Genomic DNA, 17,054 nt, shown 5'->3' on the forward strand with positions numbered 1-17,054 from the left:
ATTTCTATTAAAGCTGGATTTATTGCTTTGGTTTATTGGTTTATGTTCTCAAAACTTAATTTAGACTCTAGATGATTTGCCCAAAGGAAAGCAGCTGGGTCAGCTGTGTGTTGGACTATACAAGCCAAGGGGTTGTAATATAGGTATTAACTAATCTTGGCCTGTGCCAGCATCCCCCAAACATACAACAAACATTCAAAAAAATACCTTTCTAACTTACTCCTAATTTCAACAGGATGAACTTTCTACAAACATACCATGTGCTTTTTGTTTTCACCTTTGCACTGAAATTCTGCCTCTCTCTCTCTCTCTCAGATCTGCTAGCTTAAATCCTACCCATCCTTTAAGGCTTCTCTACATTATCACCCCACTTCTCTAGCCTGTCAGCTCTCAATGGGGCTGCACTACTCTAACGGGGCATTTTGAATATTTGTGGGGATTTTCTTCTGGTGTCGGCCTGACCAAGCACTTAAACATATTAAACTGCATACTATTTTACTATAAGTCATTTTTCTTTTATTTCTTTGTATTATAGTAGGGATATTATGTTGATTTTTAAAAATTAAGTGTATAAGGAAAGATAAGGGACCAAGAATAGCCATGACACTTCACTTCTGAAAAAGGAAAGTATAGAGGGGGTATTTCCCCAACCATATTTGGATTTTTAATGGAGCTACAGAAATTAAGAAAATGTTGGTCCAAAACTTGATAAACTGACAACGGAATAGAACAGAGAGCCCAGAAACAGGCCTATGCGTATATGTAACTTTGTATATTATAGAAGAGGCATGTCAAATTGAGGTGGACTGAGAGACTGTTCAATAAATGGACCTGAGAAAAAAGGGTTATCCATTTTGGAAAAAAATCAAATTGCATCTCTTCCTCACATCATATACAAAATGATGTATTAAATGATGTATACTCCAGATGTATTAAAAATTTAAGTGCAGGGGCTTCCCTGGTGGCACAGTGGTTGAGAGTCCGCCTGCCGATGCAGGGGACACGGGTTTGTGCCCCGGTCCGGGAGGATCCCACATGCCGCGGAGCAGATGGGCCCGTGGGCCATGGCCGCTGAGCTTGCGTGTCCGGAGGCTGTGCTCCGCAACAGGAGAGGCCACAACAGTGAGAGGCCCGCGTACCGCAAAAAAAATTTAAGCGCAGAAACAAAACTTAAAAAAATATGTGAATAGAATTTAGCCATGGAGTAAGGAGAAGTTTTTAAAACAAAAATAAAAAGCATTGACTGCAAAAGGAAAAATTAATAAATTTGACTACATTAAACTTAAGTACTTTATCTTAAAGAAAGTGAAACATTACAAACTGGAAGAAGATGTTTGCAATTCACGTAACTGATAAAGGATTAGTATCATGAGTATATAAAGAGCTCCTAAATATCAATTTTAAAAAACACACACTAACAACCTAGTAGAAAAATGAGCAAAAGACAAGACCAGGCTTTTCACAAGAGAAACTACATATGGCCAATAAACATGAATTCTAACAATATGAAGTATTAGAGATAATATGAATTTATAGAATCTTTTATACACTTCTGGTGGGAATTAAATTAGAGCAACTATTGTGGAAAACTACTAAAGTTTTATCTACTAAAGTTAAACATGCCAATACCCTAATGACACAATAATTATTCCACCTCTAGGTTTATATACAGGAAAACTCCTGACATGTATACCAAGAGGCATGTACAGAAATGTCCATACCAGCACTTTTCAAACAGTAACTATTTAGAAACAACCCAAATGCCCATCAACAGAAGAGTGAGTAAATCATGGAATATTCACACAATGTTATACAGTAGAGCAGTTAAAACCACTGAACCACACTGCCACATGTAACGATATGGATTAATCTCAGAATTACAACAGTAACTGAAAAGAGTATATGCTCTGTGAACTTTTTTCATAAGGCTAAAACAGTTAAAATAAAAATATGTTCAAAAAACGCATACAGGTTCAATGAAATTATGTAAAAAGGGAAGCAAGACAATGACCAATATGGAATTCAGGGTAACGGCTACCCAGGACAAGGGACACAGAAGGATTGTTCAGGAGCCATCTGCATCTCCAGAGTCAGATGTAGGTTATGGTAAAGGTCCTATCTTTTCTGTTGGGGGGCGGTTTCACTGGTAATTATTACATTATTTAAAATAACTAGCTAAACAAATAGAAGACTAGAAGGGGACCATACATGATCACTAATGGAGAGTGTGTCAACGATCAAGGATTATGATTAGTCAGCTCATGCACCTACAGTTTAAAAGAAAGATGAAAGAAGTAAAGAAAAATGAGGACAAAAGAGAAAACAAATTATGTGTGCAGGATGTTATATATTATAGATGTTATATATTATATATAAACTTCATTTCAAAATAGTAAAGAGGGCTTTGGAAGATATTTGTTATAAAAGGGAGGAGCAAGGTACCTGATAGGGTTGCAAAACACTGCTCTAGCCAAATGAGGGTTCACTTTTATTATAAATTCTGACCCTCCATGTCATGTTATATCACTCTTAAGGCACTGCGTATATCGCCTGGGTTGTGATTTTTTTTTAATGTATTTGTAGTATCTCCCCTGGACTGTATGTATGTTTCTTGAAGGTTCTGAATTCTCCACAATGTACAGTGCCTTGGGTAGAGTAAGCACTCATTAATTTGTCGAAATAATAAAATACACTATTTAACTTGGTACTTTAATTTCCTGAAGAATCAGGTTTAATGAAGACACTAATTTATGTCAGATAACTGCCCTCCACGTTCCGGAGTTTATCAGGCACTCAGGAATACAACATCTGAAGTATCAGGAGAACGTCTACTCCTGGATGGCAGATGTTTAACTCGGTAATTTTGGTCCATACTTGTTTAAGCCTAAAATACTCTAATTTAAAGATTCCCAAGGAATCTCAATAGCTCCATTTATGTAATAATAATAGATAAAGTATATTAAGTATTTACTATGGGCCAGATGCTTTGTATTATCTTGAACAAAGAAATTATTTTGGTCTCTTTTACCCATAAGGGAACCATGATTCAGTGAGGTTAAGAAACTTTTCCATGTTGTTGGTGATGGCAGAACAGTGATTTGACTTCAGGTGGTTTTATACCAAATTAGCCTCTTTCAAATATGTTATGCCACCTGGGGACATTTTCACGTCTTGATCAATTTTTTGTTTACTTCTTTGTTTTTTGTTTTTATAGGTCCTTTACATATAGAAGGCAAGGTTGCAGGGTTCCATTTACCAAGGCCAGAGAAGGACAAAACCTAAAAGTTAAAGGCTTAATGAGGTCCCCACAGTAAAACTCTGAAATAAGAAGGGAGATAAAATGCCTTGAAATCTTTGGAAGAGTTCTAGGAAGAGATGAGGGAAAGCCATTTAGGAGAAGTGTTGCAGATCCAGGAGAGAGATGGTGGTGGCAGAAACCAGAGCAATGGTAGTAGAAATTGGAGAGAAGTATAGAGAGTTGAGATATTTTCAGAAGCAGAATTGTCAGAACTTGATTCTTTGGACCAGGGGAATGTGGGAGCAGGAGGCTTGAAGAACAGGTTTGGTTTCTGAGTTGGTCTCTTAGTCCACCAGCACAGGCCCTGGGTGTGTGTTCCATAACTCTCCACGGAGAAAGCCTTGAAAACTAGTACACTACTTTTCAGACAATTGGATAGCTGGCTATCAACACCATCATGGATGGCTCTCTGATGGAAAAACATTTTGGAGGCTTTGCAAGCCAGAAAATGTGTTCAGAGGCTGACGACATTCTTCTTTTAGGAATATCATCTTCTGACCACAGATTCAAAGACCTTCCCCGTCCATAGCTGTACTGCAGAAATGAAAACAAGCATAGACAGAATATATCTGACTATGAAAGGTACCAGTCTTGGAAGAAAGAAGTGATATTACAAATCATTTCTTGCCTCTTGGAAATGAGAGCAATGAAAAATGCTCAAATGATCTGATTTAGGTAACAGTGCATTCCACAGCACACTCCAACTGCAAGGAATGAATTTTTCAATGGCAGTACCCAAAATTGTGTGTTCTCTGCTAATTCCTTTTTACAAATCATAATGTTATTGTGTTCTGCCTAATAAATTAGTTTGGATAATAACACCATAAGCCTTGAAATAGAAACCCATTTGATCAAAAGCAAGATAAATCAAGAAGGAAATATATTACCATCTAAAATATTAATAGAGCTGGAACTATCAGAGAAAAAAGATTAAGCTCTCAATGAGGTTAAATTTCTCACCATCTGAGCATAAACGTTCCCAAGTGTTGATTCAGCATACAGTCTTTTCCAAAAGTCTTAAAAGATTGAACAGATGCTCCTAAAGGTCAGTAAACCACATTACACATTTGGCACTAATTTATTCTTTTCTTCCCTGATTATAGGGTGGGGGGGGATGAGAGGTGAGAGGTGGTGAAAGAAGGGCCGGTTTTATCATCATCAATGGACACACGGAGACAAAAAATAAAGCTGGACTCCAGAGGAAGCAAGGAAGCTGAGCCTCTCAATCTGCCATCCTGTACAGAATGGCCCGAAATGAATAGAAGACAGAAATAACAACTTGGAAAATGATTCTGCAGAAGGCCTTCCTTTATCATAGAAGATGTTTAACCACAGCTGTGGTTGAAACACTCATAGAAAAACAATGTCAAAAAGATATGGCTATTTTTACAAGATACATAAAACAATCATTTCCAATTAGTTTTAAAAGAGAATGCCAAATAGAATATACATGGGATTTGATCATCTCACACTTTGATAGGCAGAAACACAAGCATGTTAAAAACCAAACATCATGCTTTTAGCCCCTATACATTTTGCCCAAATGGAATTCCCCTACATGGTAAACATGTCTCCCGTTATGCAGCAAAATCCACCTGAGCCCAACACCATTTTTCTAAAGTCTAATTTCTTTCAGTAGGCACTAAATCTTTTTACTGCAACCACCAAATGCTTTCTTATTGCTAGAAATGGTACAATACACTAACTTTTTGATATATACTCTAGCTTTTCAAGATTCTGTTAGAAACAAAATGATCCTTTATGACATTTAAAAATATTTATTACTTTCCTGAATTACCATCATTAATTGAAGGACCTTCTTTTACGGCTCCCCCACCCTCCCCCCCAACGCTAATCTATTCCCCAACTGCCTGCCATAGACTAAATAAAAGTCAGTCTATCACAGCAGCAGGGATGGTCATGCCAATTTCACAGCGTGATTTGTGCGCTCATTTTATTTTGCAAATGACCCTGCCCTCCATCTGTCTAAGCCGAATGTCCTGCTTTTTCCAAGCCAGGCCTCAGGAACAGCAGCACGTGAAGTAAGGAGGAAGGCACAGAACGTCTCCCTCCTGCCCGCTTCAGCAGCCACACAAAATCAGAGAAATCTGGGGGAGAGCAGAATCCTTCTATTTTGCTTATATCCCCAAGAAGCATTTGAAGGTGAATGCTTTCATGATGCAAACACAACTCTGAAAATCAGACTGATAGACTAAACATATAAAAGGCAATTTCCAGTTTTCATGTTCTGTCTTCTTATCTTGATTTAATAACAACTTACCCAAAGTAACATCTCAATATAAAAAAACCTAAAATACGTAAGAATTTTAAAAGATTGAGCCTTTTAGATAATTTTTTCCCCTAGAGCTAAGTGTCAATCAGGCAAGCATAAAGGAGAAGACACCCTATTCCTTGATCATTCAGCAGCACTCGGTGCATCCCTCAAACCATGTACCTCTTTTAGGTTGAAGACCAGAAAGAACTGCAGCCAGAGAATAAGAAGCCTCGGAGTCAGATTACAGCGGTCTTCCTTACCTGTTTTCTCTGGGAATCTTGGGTGGCCCACTCAACACCTTTGGAATGGGTGCAGTTTGTCCCTTTCTTGGTATTCATGCAGTGGAAGGTTCCTTGTCCAGTCTCAGAATTCAGAAAAACACAGCTTTGGCAACCTTGGCAGCAAGGGAGAAGAATGTATGAGTACATGAAGTCAATCGCTTGACAGTGTAGCATTCAGATGCCCTATTGAAGTCTCTTTTTAGCTCTAACAGGTGACTAGGAATTTCACCACCTCCCACTTATCACTTCCTAACATCTGCTCACAGTTGCAACTCAGGGAAGGAAGTTCAAATTCTGCTACCCTAACCCAGTTGCTTGATTTGTTTTAACGGGAAAATAACAACCAAGAAAGCAAGACACTAGTGTTCCCTCAAAGCCGGGCCCTTATGTGATATATAGATTGAATTAATTCATCAGTCACTATCTCCTAATGAACTTAGCTTTTGGATTTCATGGTTTAGCTGCTTCTTTTCTCCATCTGTGATATGTAGAATACGGGCTGATTATTAAGATTAGAGATAATATGTGTAAATAGTCTAATAGAGTGTCGTGCAATAAATATGGTTGATGTTGGCTCCAAAATACATATACAGAAAAGATTTATAGGTAGCAATACTATTAAGGAGGCAGATAATGGATTTGCATTGAAGTCTTTAATTATATAGCAAAGACATGCTTTTAGTTGAACTATGTTTATCCTGGGTGGTAGCAAGGCCAATGGAAATCACAGAAGACTATGAAAGAAAACCCCCTCACATCAGGCCACCAGCGGAAGAACTAAATATGACAAATATTCATATATTACATATATTTATATGTGTAATATTTATATATGTAATAATATTACATATATTTATAATCTTGAAAACTGCACACGTACTACTACCTCACTGGGATAAGCCAGTTTTGTCTTTTGCTATCTTGTCTGCTTCTCTAATTCTTGACTGAAAAATTGTATTCATTTCCCCCAAATTCTGTAGTCTCCAGATCAGTCTAAACAATGGGTATTTTTTCTAATTAGTGATCCAATATAATTTTGTAGGATAATTAAGTCCCTAGTTTTTCACTGCCCCATAATGGGCACTATTAAATTCAAAAGAATTTATACAAAAATAGCCCCCAAGGTAGTACCATGGAATCTAGAGCATCTATTCCAAATACATGACAAAGGAACAAAAGAAAATCCAGAATGGTTTCTTGTACAGTCCAGCAAATTTCCACAGAGATCTTCAAACTAAGAATCTGAAGGGAAAAATAATTAAAGTGTAGGAAAAGTTTCTTTTTATTTTAACTGAAGGAAAAGCCACTGTTTATCAGCATAACGATATCCAAAAACATTATTAAAGCCTGACAAGTACAGGCTGGATGTCTGTCTCTCTCTCTCTCACACACACACACACACATCAGAGACTAAGTAGGTTGGAGAGGTAAAAGAGTAACAGTACATAGAAAAAGGAACACTTTGGGTCGTGCTTCCTCCTCCCCTCCACCCTTCTTGGAAAACACGAGGTCATGGATTTCTCCAATGTTTCTACCTCGTAGTGAAACTTGGAGGATCAAGGCAGTATGTAGGGCCAACTTTAAACGCTAATATGAACTCAGTAATATTTGTAGTTTCGGAAAATGGTGGTACGGTGAGATGCAGAGGCGCTTGGAACTAAAGCCAAACCTCTCCAAATACCAGATAAAATCCAAAGCACTCTTTCCTGCTGTCAATTGGAAACGACAGAATAAGAACTCCTGGTCGCTGTACTATTTTGTTCTTAGAAAGTGTGCCCTTGGAGCGGCTCAAAGAAGCTCTACTCTAATTCTGGGAGAATACGAAGCTGACATTCATTCCTCTTTACCCATTCCCGTCTCTTTCACTAAAATAACGTGGAACGGCAATATTTGTATGCATTGCACAGTGCATAAGGCTCAAAAACGGAAGGGACTTCGGACCATAAACCTTCCTCCCCAGCGCCAGGGAACGAGGTGACACAACAATCCTTATTTACCATACGAAGAGAAGGCGACGGCGCGACCTCACCCGAAGGTCCGTGCGGCAGAGACTACGCCTCCCAGCATGCAGCACGGCCACGTCCTGACGCCGGCGCCATCGGACCGGTGCATGCCGGGAAGTAGAGTTTTTCCGTCTCTGAACGGCCCAGAGACGTTTCCTCTCCCCTCTAACGCCGCTCACACTCTGCAGTCTTCAGAGGCCAGGTCAGTAATAGGCACACTCATATTCGTGATTGTTTTAAATCCCAGGTTGGTCGTTCTGCTGCAAAGTAACTTTGGGAGCACGCAAAAAAAAAAAAAAAAAAGGCCCACAAAACCCTCAACATTCTTTGCAGAGCTACGTTTCCGGTTGGCTTGTTGCCGTGGTAACGAGCACGCACAACCACGGCAGCGGTTATGGCACGGCTGGGCGGTGCGCAGATCCCCGACGGGGAGTTCACCGCGGTCGTGTACCGGCTCATCCGGGATGCCCGCTACGCCGAGGCCGTGCAGCTGCTGGGCGGAGAGCTCCAGCGGAGCCCGAGAAGCCGCGCCGGCCTGTCGCTGCTGGGCTACTGCTACTACCGCCTGCAGGAGTTCGCGCTGGCCGCCGAGTGCTATGAGCAGCTGGGTCAGCTGCACCCGGAGCTGGAGCAGTACCGCCTGTACCAGGCCCAGGCCCTATACAAGGCCTGCCTTTACCCAGAGGCCACCCGCGTCGCCTTCCTCCTCCTGGACAACCCCGCCTACCACCACGGGGTCCTCCGTCTCCAAGCCGCGATCAAGTACAGCGAGGGCGATCTGCCCAGGGCCAGGAGCCTGGTGGAGCAGCTACTGAGTGAGGAAGGAGGAGAAGACATCGGTGGCGAGAACGAGCTCGATGGCCAGGTCAACCTGGGCTGTTTGCTCTACAAGGAGGGACATTATGAAGCTGCGTGTTGCAAGTTCTCTGCTGCCTTGCAGGCTTCGGGCTACCGGCCTGACCTTTCCTACAACCTGGCTTTGGCCTATTACAGCAGCCGGCACTACGCCCCGGCGCTGAAGCATATCGCCGACATTATTGAGCATGGCATCCGCCAGCACCCAGAGCTGGGTGTGGGCATGACCACTGAGGGCATTGATGTTCGAAGTGTTGGCAACACCTTAGTCCTTCACCAGACTGCTCTGGTGGAAGCCTTCAACCTCAAGGCCGCCATAGAATACCAACTGAGAAACTATGAGGCGGCCCAGGAAGCCCTCACAGATATGCCTCCAAGGGCAGAGGAAGAGTTAGACCCTGTGACCCTGCACAACCAGGCGCTAATGAACATGGATGCCAGGCCTACAGAAGGGTTTGAGAAGCTACAGTTTTTGCTCCAACAGAATCCCTTTCCCCCAGAGACCTTTGGCAACCTGTTGCTGCTCTACTGTAAATATGAATATTTTGACCTGGCAGCAGATGTCCTGGCAGAGAATGCCCATTTGACTTACAAGTTCCTCACACCCTATCTCTATGACTTCTTGGATGCCATGATCACTTGCCAGACAGCTCCTGAAGAGGCTTTCATTAAGCTTGATGGGCTAGCAGGGATGCTGACTGAACAGCTCCGGAAACTCACCATACAAGTGCAGGAAGCAAGACACAACAGAGATGATGAAGCTATCAAAAAGGCAGTGAATGAATATGATGACACCCTTGAGAAGTATATTCCTGTGCTGATGGCCCAGGCCAAAATCTACTGGAACCTTGAAAATTATCCAATGGTGGAAAAGATCTTCCGCAAATCTGTGGAATTCTGTAATGATCATGATGTGTGGAAGCTGAATGTGGCTCATGTTCTGTTCATGCAGGAAAACAAATACACAGAAGCCATAGGTTTTTATGAGCCCATAGTCAAGAAGCATTATGACAACATCCTGAATGTCAGTGCTATTGTGCTGGCTAACCTGTGTGTTTCATATATTATGACAAGTCAAAACGAAGAAGCCGAGGAGTTGATGAGGAAGATTGAAAAGGAGGAAGAGCAGCTCTCCTATGAGGACCCAGATAAGAAAATCTACCATCTCTGCATTGTGAATTTGGTGATAGGGACGCTCTATTGTGCCAAAGGAAATTATGACTTTGGTATTTCTCGGGTTATCAAAAGCTTGGAACCTTATAATAAAAAACTGGGAACTGATACCTGGTATTACGCCAAAAGATGCTTCCTGTCATTACTAGAAAACATGTCAAAACACATGATTGTGCTTCGTGACAGTGTTATTCAAGAATGTGTCCAGTTTCTAGAACACTGTGAACTTTATGGCAGGAACATACCTGCTGTTATTGAACAACCCCTGGAAGAAGAAAGAATGCATATTGGAAAGAATACAGTCACTTATGAATCCAGACAACTAAAAGCTTTGATTTATGAGATTATAGGTTGGAATATGTAGTAATGTCTGACAGTGGCCTTATCATAATGGCTTTACATCTGTTTTTCACTCTTTTATCTGTATTTAGCTATTGGCCTCTTTAGATTTATTACATGTTGAACTTCGTACACTTTAAAATTATAAAAATAACTAATATTTTGTTTTTAAAATCTTCACAAAGTGAAATATAAGAACTTTGACACCTAGAAAGACTTATGAAAAATTCAAAACTGCATGGGGACACTATTTCTATTAGAAATTGTTAGCACCTATGTTCCATCTCCTTTGTTATCATTTGTACTTTGTGCATTTTGAAAGTCCCCTGCACAAGGATTATGTTATCCAGGGACTTGGCACTATCAGGCCCAGAACTCAGTAGTTAAGGTATAGGATTTCTAGGCTTTTAATAAGAACCTCAGGGATTGTGTCCTATTCTCACAGCCTACCCTCATTATTATATTAATTTTAATGCATACATATTAGATAGCCCTTAGGGTGTTTTGTCAGGGTTTTTCAATATAAATGTAATGCTTTATGTAACCAAAATACGTTATAAATGTTTGGTGTTTTTTTTTTTTTCAAACATTCAAGAGTCACTGGGAGATCTTATACCCTTAACAAAATTATGGTGCTGTGGTTTAGAGACAATAAACAATTGTCAAAGCAAGAATTTTACATGGTTTTCTTTGGTTCCGTTTGTTAATAATTTGAATACATGAACAAGATATATTTACTGTTTTTTCATAACTGTGCTCTTATTTAACAATGAGGAATAGCAGAGGTATCATGAGAACTGTTTTCTTAATTCCTACCTTTGTGTTTGCAATTTAGGATATGTTAATGCTGGAGTTGTTCCTGTGTGGTGGCCTCTCAGGTAAGGAAAAATCTAGACTATTCCCATGATCCCACCAAACTTCTCTCCCACCTCCATCACAGATGAAAAGGTCGATTCTGAAACCTCATCTGGTAGATTCATAACGCTAGGCCATGCCCACAACCCTTCCAATGAAAACCCCACTCATTCTGCTTAGGCATTTTTATTTTCTGAACTATACAAGAGCTTTACTATTTGTTTCCCCACCCCTTTTCTCTCCATAAATCAACCCCAACTCGACCTGACTTAGAGAAAAACAAAGTAGCTTGAATTATATGAAATTGCTGATTTTGGAAGTGTTTGAACTACAAAACTAGCATTTTTTTATGGTTCAATCTAATAGCATTCTACTGAAAGATAGTGAACCCCTGCCATGATGAGATGATGATTTCTTTCCTTCAAGGAGAAATCACTTAGCCACATAGGTACCCAGACAGGGACTCACATAGGTACTCAGCATAAATCCTCTGTAGCATGACCTCCTGGGTGCTCAAATTCTATTAGATCTATCAGAAAATGTGGCTTATTATAAAGTCCAATGGTTTTGAATTTATAGCACTTTTCATCTAATGTAAGCTGATACCATTTACCGCTGACGTTTGAGCCCACACTGGGAGGACAATCAGTGTTTAATGACCTCTTCAGTGCATCCCTTAGCACAATTCCATCACTGGGAAATGTTCTTTAACAACTTTTGTACTAAAAGTATTGCTGCTGCTTTGTGCAGTAGCTCTGTGCACTCTCAATCTTCATCCCCTTAAGATTTGGAAAGTAAATGAACTGAAATCTTATTTTTTAACAGCCATGTTAAAAAAAAGTTTTTTGCACATTTCCTCTTTTTTTCTTTAAAAAAAAAAGCATAAAATGTAAGTAATGTTAACCACCCAAAAGCAAATGTTTTCCAGATTCCCTTTTGCCAATAGCCCAGCCTTTATTCAACCACACTTTATTTACCCAGGTGCTGTGTGTTTGTGGTTTGCATGTATGTGTAATTTAGCTTTTCAGAATATAAAAAGCTTTTCAGAACAGTTTTTAACCCCTTGCTGCTGGGCAGTTGGGATTTCCTGGTTAGTAATGCATCAGGAAATCCTGACTGCTCCTACCACTGAGTAAAGGAATAAAGGTCAATCGTGGTGGCATTTGTCCCCTTCCTTACACTGGCTCTCCAGAGAGGCACCCACCAGGATTTATAGATTGCTGCCTGGCAACAGCAAAGACTCATGAACCAAGCCTACAAAACTGGCCAGCCATCAGAGCCCTGGAGGAGACTGGGGAAGGGTCTAACTCCCCAGGCACTTATTGTTCTTTATTTTTAGGATATACTTCTTTTAAACTCACCTTCAAAGTACTCACCTCTGCTTATTGATACTAATAGGCAAGTGACTTTATGATGACTCCACATTGCCATTTGAATGAAGGCTTTCATCCCTAAAGCTCTGATGAAAAGCTTTGTTCTATGCTCCTAGAACTTCATGTACTCAGTGCTAAAAGCACTTTTCTTGACAAAAAAAGATTTCCCTATATTTCTCAAGCCTTTGCTCCTTCAAGATTTCTTCATAATATCTGCAGAGTGTATTTTAAAAAGATCAAATATTAAATCCATTATTCCATAACCTTAGTCAACCCATCTCCACACAAATGTTCAGAATATACCCATGTGTTTGTTGTACCCAAGTAGTTATTTCCATTTTCTCAGACATAAACAAAAACTTATTCTGTGCAGAACCACCAAGCAGACTCATTTGATCAGTGACATGACATGCCTACAAAAGGATTCATATTTCTCATGGCAGCCCCTCTTTGAATTTGCCCTCAGCTGTGGCACGGATATTGACACTAATGTCATCTGTGAAGGTCAGGTGTAGAGTGGCTAACTCTGACCCATTCATGAGAAGCAGACAACTGGGAACTGGGAAAACTGTGGGGATGGCAGAGATCATCGAGCAATGAGACAGCTGTAATCATAGAAGATGACACTCCCTCCCAAAGGGGTGATAGAGGAACATAGAGGTATGGCCTCTCAGACCTCAGAGGAGCACCTCAGGTGGAATCCAAACAGAATTGTCAGTGATAGGTTTGGCCTGAGGTTAGAACAATTTGTGTGTTTGTTGAGGGCTATGGGGTAGATGCCCAAGTAAATAAGCTTCTAGTGAGATAAGAAAGGGCAAATGAGAAAAAAAATTTTTTTTTTAAAGAAAGGGCAAATGGCTTGGAGGGGAAGTGTTAAAGAGAGTAACTTTCTGACCCTTCTGCCCTATAATCCTTGCTTGGGCTCATTTCCACACTGGCATTCGGAGGGTTAGCAGTGCTGGAAGCCTGTTCAGGTAAGCAGAATATGGCTATCTATACTAACTGATTTTAAAAGGATAACATCACCAAAGACAAACCTTTCATTTCTGGTGAACATCAGCATTTTTAAATACAATCTTTGGTCTTATGTTCCTTTGTCTTTTTTTTTTTTTTTTAATGACTATTGGTGATCTGGAAACATCTGGGAGGTTGTGCTTTCCTGAGGGTATTCTCTGCCACACTGAGCAGCTTCCTACCAATGGTGTGACTTGCAGCTCACTATCCACCATTCACTAACTGCCTCTTATCCCCTGCTGACCTACCACTGGGACTAATGTGACATTTGGGGGTTTCGTTTCCACTTATTGGGCTATATACCCTTAGTATTAGTTAAACAGCACATTTTGTAATGTGCCAGTAACTCTGGGTTCTTGGTTGTCCAACCACATAATCACCATGACTGTAACCATCAAGCTCTATACTTATACCTTCATTCTAATTATAAAATATATGCAACTTTTTGAGTACCCTAATCCTTCAGCAGCAACCTTAATTCTTAAATTAGCAGTTTTAAGGAACTGTGACTTTCCAAAGAACCTAGATTGGTCTTAGATTATAATAAAACATTTCTTTAATCTTAAATAGTCTTCAGTTTCTAGTCTCTCTACAGGAATATGTATAACTTATAGTAACAGGTTACTCTTACATTTTTAAGTACAGCTCAAAGGAATACAATATTAAAGTTATAAAAATGCAAAGTTATTAAGTCCATCAAACACAGCACTTCCTTTCATGAGTTTCATATTAAATCTATAAAGGCATCAATGCAGGGATTACACATTTACAGAGCACGACAGCATCTGGGACAGAAGGCTTCCTGGTATTTCTATGGCATATAGTCATGAAGACAGCTGTTTCCCCTCTGTACTTGTGCCCTTCTGTGGAGGGCAATGACTAACAATCTACTTTAAAAAGCAGAAATTCTGTATACATCAGACTTACTACCCAGCACAAGCAGCCTAGAGCAGTGAAGCAGCCAGCACAGAGACTGGATTTTGTCAGACCTGGCTCCATCTCCTGGCAATGCCACTTCCCAGCTACTAGCAGTGTGTGTTATTCAACGTTGCTAAATCTCAGTTATTTCACCGGAAAAAAGGGGACGATACCATACATTTCACAGGGTTGTTGTGATAACAATTAGAACTTCTTGTCGAGGGTTAAGTGCCCAGCAGTGTCTGGCTAATAATGGTTAAATTAAAAAATAAATTATTAATGCTATAATCAATTCTAGGGTAGTGTTTGGCAAAAATACAGAGACTCATCAGAATCACTGAGACTGACTTAGAAGGGAGCTCAGAGTTATTCATTTTACAAAAGATATTAGGCCCAAATAGGAAAAGTGACTAGTAGTTTGGTAGAGAAAAATGGAGCACCTGCAAAATTTCCAGAATAGAACCATTTTCACTGTGTTCTTAGACTCAGAACTCCACCTTCTCCTAAGTTATTTCACAGCTTTACAGTGACAAATTTCAGTCATTTAAAAAAATTATCTTTCCAGATCTAATGTGGACACAATGAAGTACAAAGGATGTGACAGAACTATGCAAGAATGGATTTAGAGGTTGTCCATCAGTCAATACTACGCCCAGTCAACAGATCACATCAGAAAATGCAGCACAAGATGAGTTTACGAGTATATTGAAAAAGAAAGAGACATGCCCCTGAAGGCAAACACAGGCAAAAGTAAATGTGATGGCAGTTAAAGACTTCATTTGTTTTTCTCATAGGGTAGCACAGGAAATCGGAGCAGCAAGCTTTAGCAAAGGATTTCAGTCTGGCAGCTGGCGATGTTAAATCCAAGTAGACGTCATTTGTATGTTTAATGTTTGTCTGGCATAAACGCTGATTCATTGAAAAAAGGCCTATTTGTTGACAAAATGTAAAAATATGAGGTGAACACAAGAGCATGTCAAGTGGAAATGTGCGCTAGCTGAACCCTGAATGCTCTTTCCTGGATGTGTTATTAGGCAGGCCCTTGTTGTGTGTTGCAGATGCCTGCCATTACTTGGTTGAGAATCCAGACAGTACATGTCTCAATTCTATTGATGTCCCAAATCTGGATGGGACAAAAAATACTCTGGGTAAGAGTCAAGATTCTAAAATTTTGAAAATCTGGAACTAAATACAGTAAGATACACATTTTAGTAAGAATAAATATAAGTAATGAGGCTTTAAAAAAGTCAGCCTCAGGGATTAATCTCCAAAATATACAAAATAGCTCATGCAGCTCAATATCAAAAAACAAATAACCCAATCAAAAACTGGGGGGGAAGATCTAAATAGACATTTCTCCAAAGAAGACCTACAGATGGCCAAAAAACACATTAAAGATGCTCAACATCACTAATTATCAGAGAAATGCAAATCAAAACTACAATGAGGTATCACCTCACACTGGTCAGAATGGCTATCATCAAAAAATCTACAAACAATAAACGCTGGACAGGGTGTAGAGAAAAGGGAACCCTCTTGCACTGTTGGTGGGAATGTAAATTGATACAGCCACTATGGAGAACAGCATGGAGGTCCCTTAAAAAACTAAAAACAGAACTACCGTATGACCCAGCAATCCCACTCCTGGGCATATACCCAGAGAAAACCATAATTCAAAAAGATACATGCAACCCAATGTTCATTGCAGGACTATTTACAAGAGCCAGGACATGGAAGCAACCTAAATGTCCATCCACAGAGGAATGGATAAAGAAGATGTGGTACGTACATACAATGGAATATTACTCAGCCATAAAAAGGAACAAAACAGTGCAATGTGCAGAGACGTGGATAGACCCAGAAACTGTCATACAGAGTGAAGAAAGAGAAAAACAAATATCGTATAATATCGCTTATATGTGGAATCTAGAGAAATGGTACAGATGAACTTATTTGCAAAGCAGAAATAGAGACACAGATGTAGAGAACAGATTTATGAATACTGAGGCGAGGGGGGAAGCTGGGGGTGGGATGAATTGGGAGACTGGGATTGACATATATACCTACTATGTATAAAATAGATAACTAATGAGAACCTACTGTTTAGCACAGGGAACTCTACTCAATGCTTTGTGGTGACCTAAATGGGAAGGAAATCTAAAAAACAGGGGATATATGTATATGTATAACTGATTCACCTTGCTGTACAACAGAAACTAATACAACATTGTAAAGCAACTATACTCCAATAAAAATATAAAATAAAAAATCAGCCTCCATGGAGATGTGGACAAAGTGGCACATGCAGAAAAGACAAACTATTAAATTCAAGTTCAGTGTGAGATGACAGTGCAATGTCCACTGTCCACCAAAAATGCAAGAGTGACTAAAGAATATTGGAATAAGGAATAAGGGAATCATTGGTCCTATTCTGGAACATTCAGAACTCGACACCTCACTTTAAGAACATCAAAAGGGCACATATGGAGAGAGATTAGGATGATGAAGGGTCTAGAACTGACAGGAGCAAGAGGTGACTGAAGAAGATCTGGGGGAATGTGAGCTGTCTTTAAATGCCTGCAGAGCTGCCCTTCAACAGAGCAACTGGGCAATTCTTCATGACTACACAAGACAGAAGTTACGTTAATGGATAGAAGGGGGAAACAGATT

At 39.9% G+C, this 17,054-nt stretch overlaps 1 protein-coding gene and 1 long non-coding RNA gene across 2 annotated transcripts; both read left to right on the forward strand.

The window, feature by feature from the left end:
• Nucleotides 1-7,954: 7,954 nt before the first annotated feature.
• On the forward strand, nt 7,955-15,157 carry LOC137226479 (uncharacterized). Its single transcript, XR_010944372.1, has 3 exons — nt 7,955-8,059; nt 11,060-11,102; nt 14,950-15,157. It is a non-coding gene; the product is annotated as an uncharacterized lncRNA (long non-coding RNA).
• IFT70B (intraflagellar transport 70B) lies at nt 8,011-10,863 on the forward strand. The gene has a single exon (XM_067741439.1). The coding sequence runs from the start codon at nt 8,252-8,254 to the stop codon at nt 10,247-10,249; it is 1,998 nt and encodes a 665-aa protein (XP_067597540.1). The 5' UTR covers nt 8,011-8,251; the 3' UTR covers nt 10,250-10,863.
• Nucleotides 15,158-17,054: the final 1,897 nt, after the last annotated feature.

Source organism: Pseudorca crassidens, chromosome 6 (assembly GCF_039906515.1).
Source record: "Pseudorca crassidens isolate mPseCra1 chromosome 6, mPseCra1.hap1, whole genome shotgun sequence".
NCBI classification, from domain to species: domain Eukaryota; kingdom Metazoa; phylum Chordata; class Mammalia; order Artiodactyla; family Delphinidae; genus Pseudorca; species Pseudorca crassidens.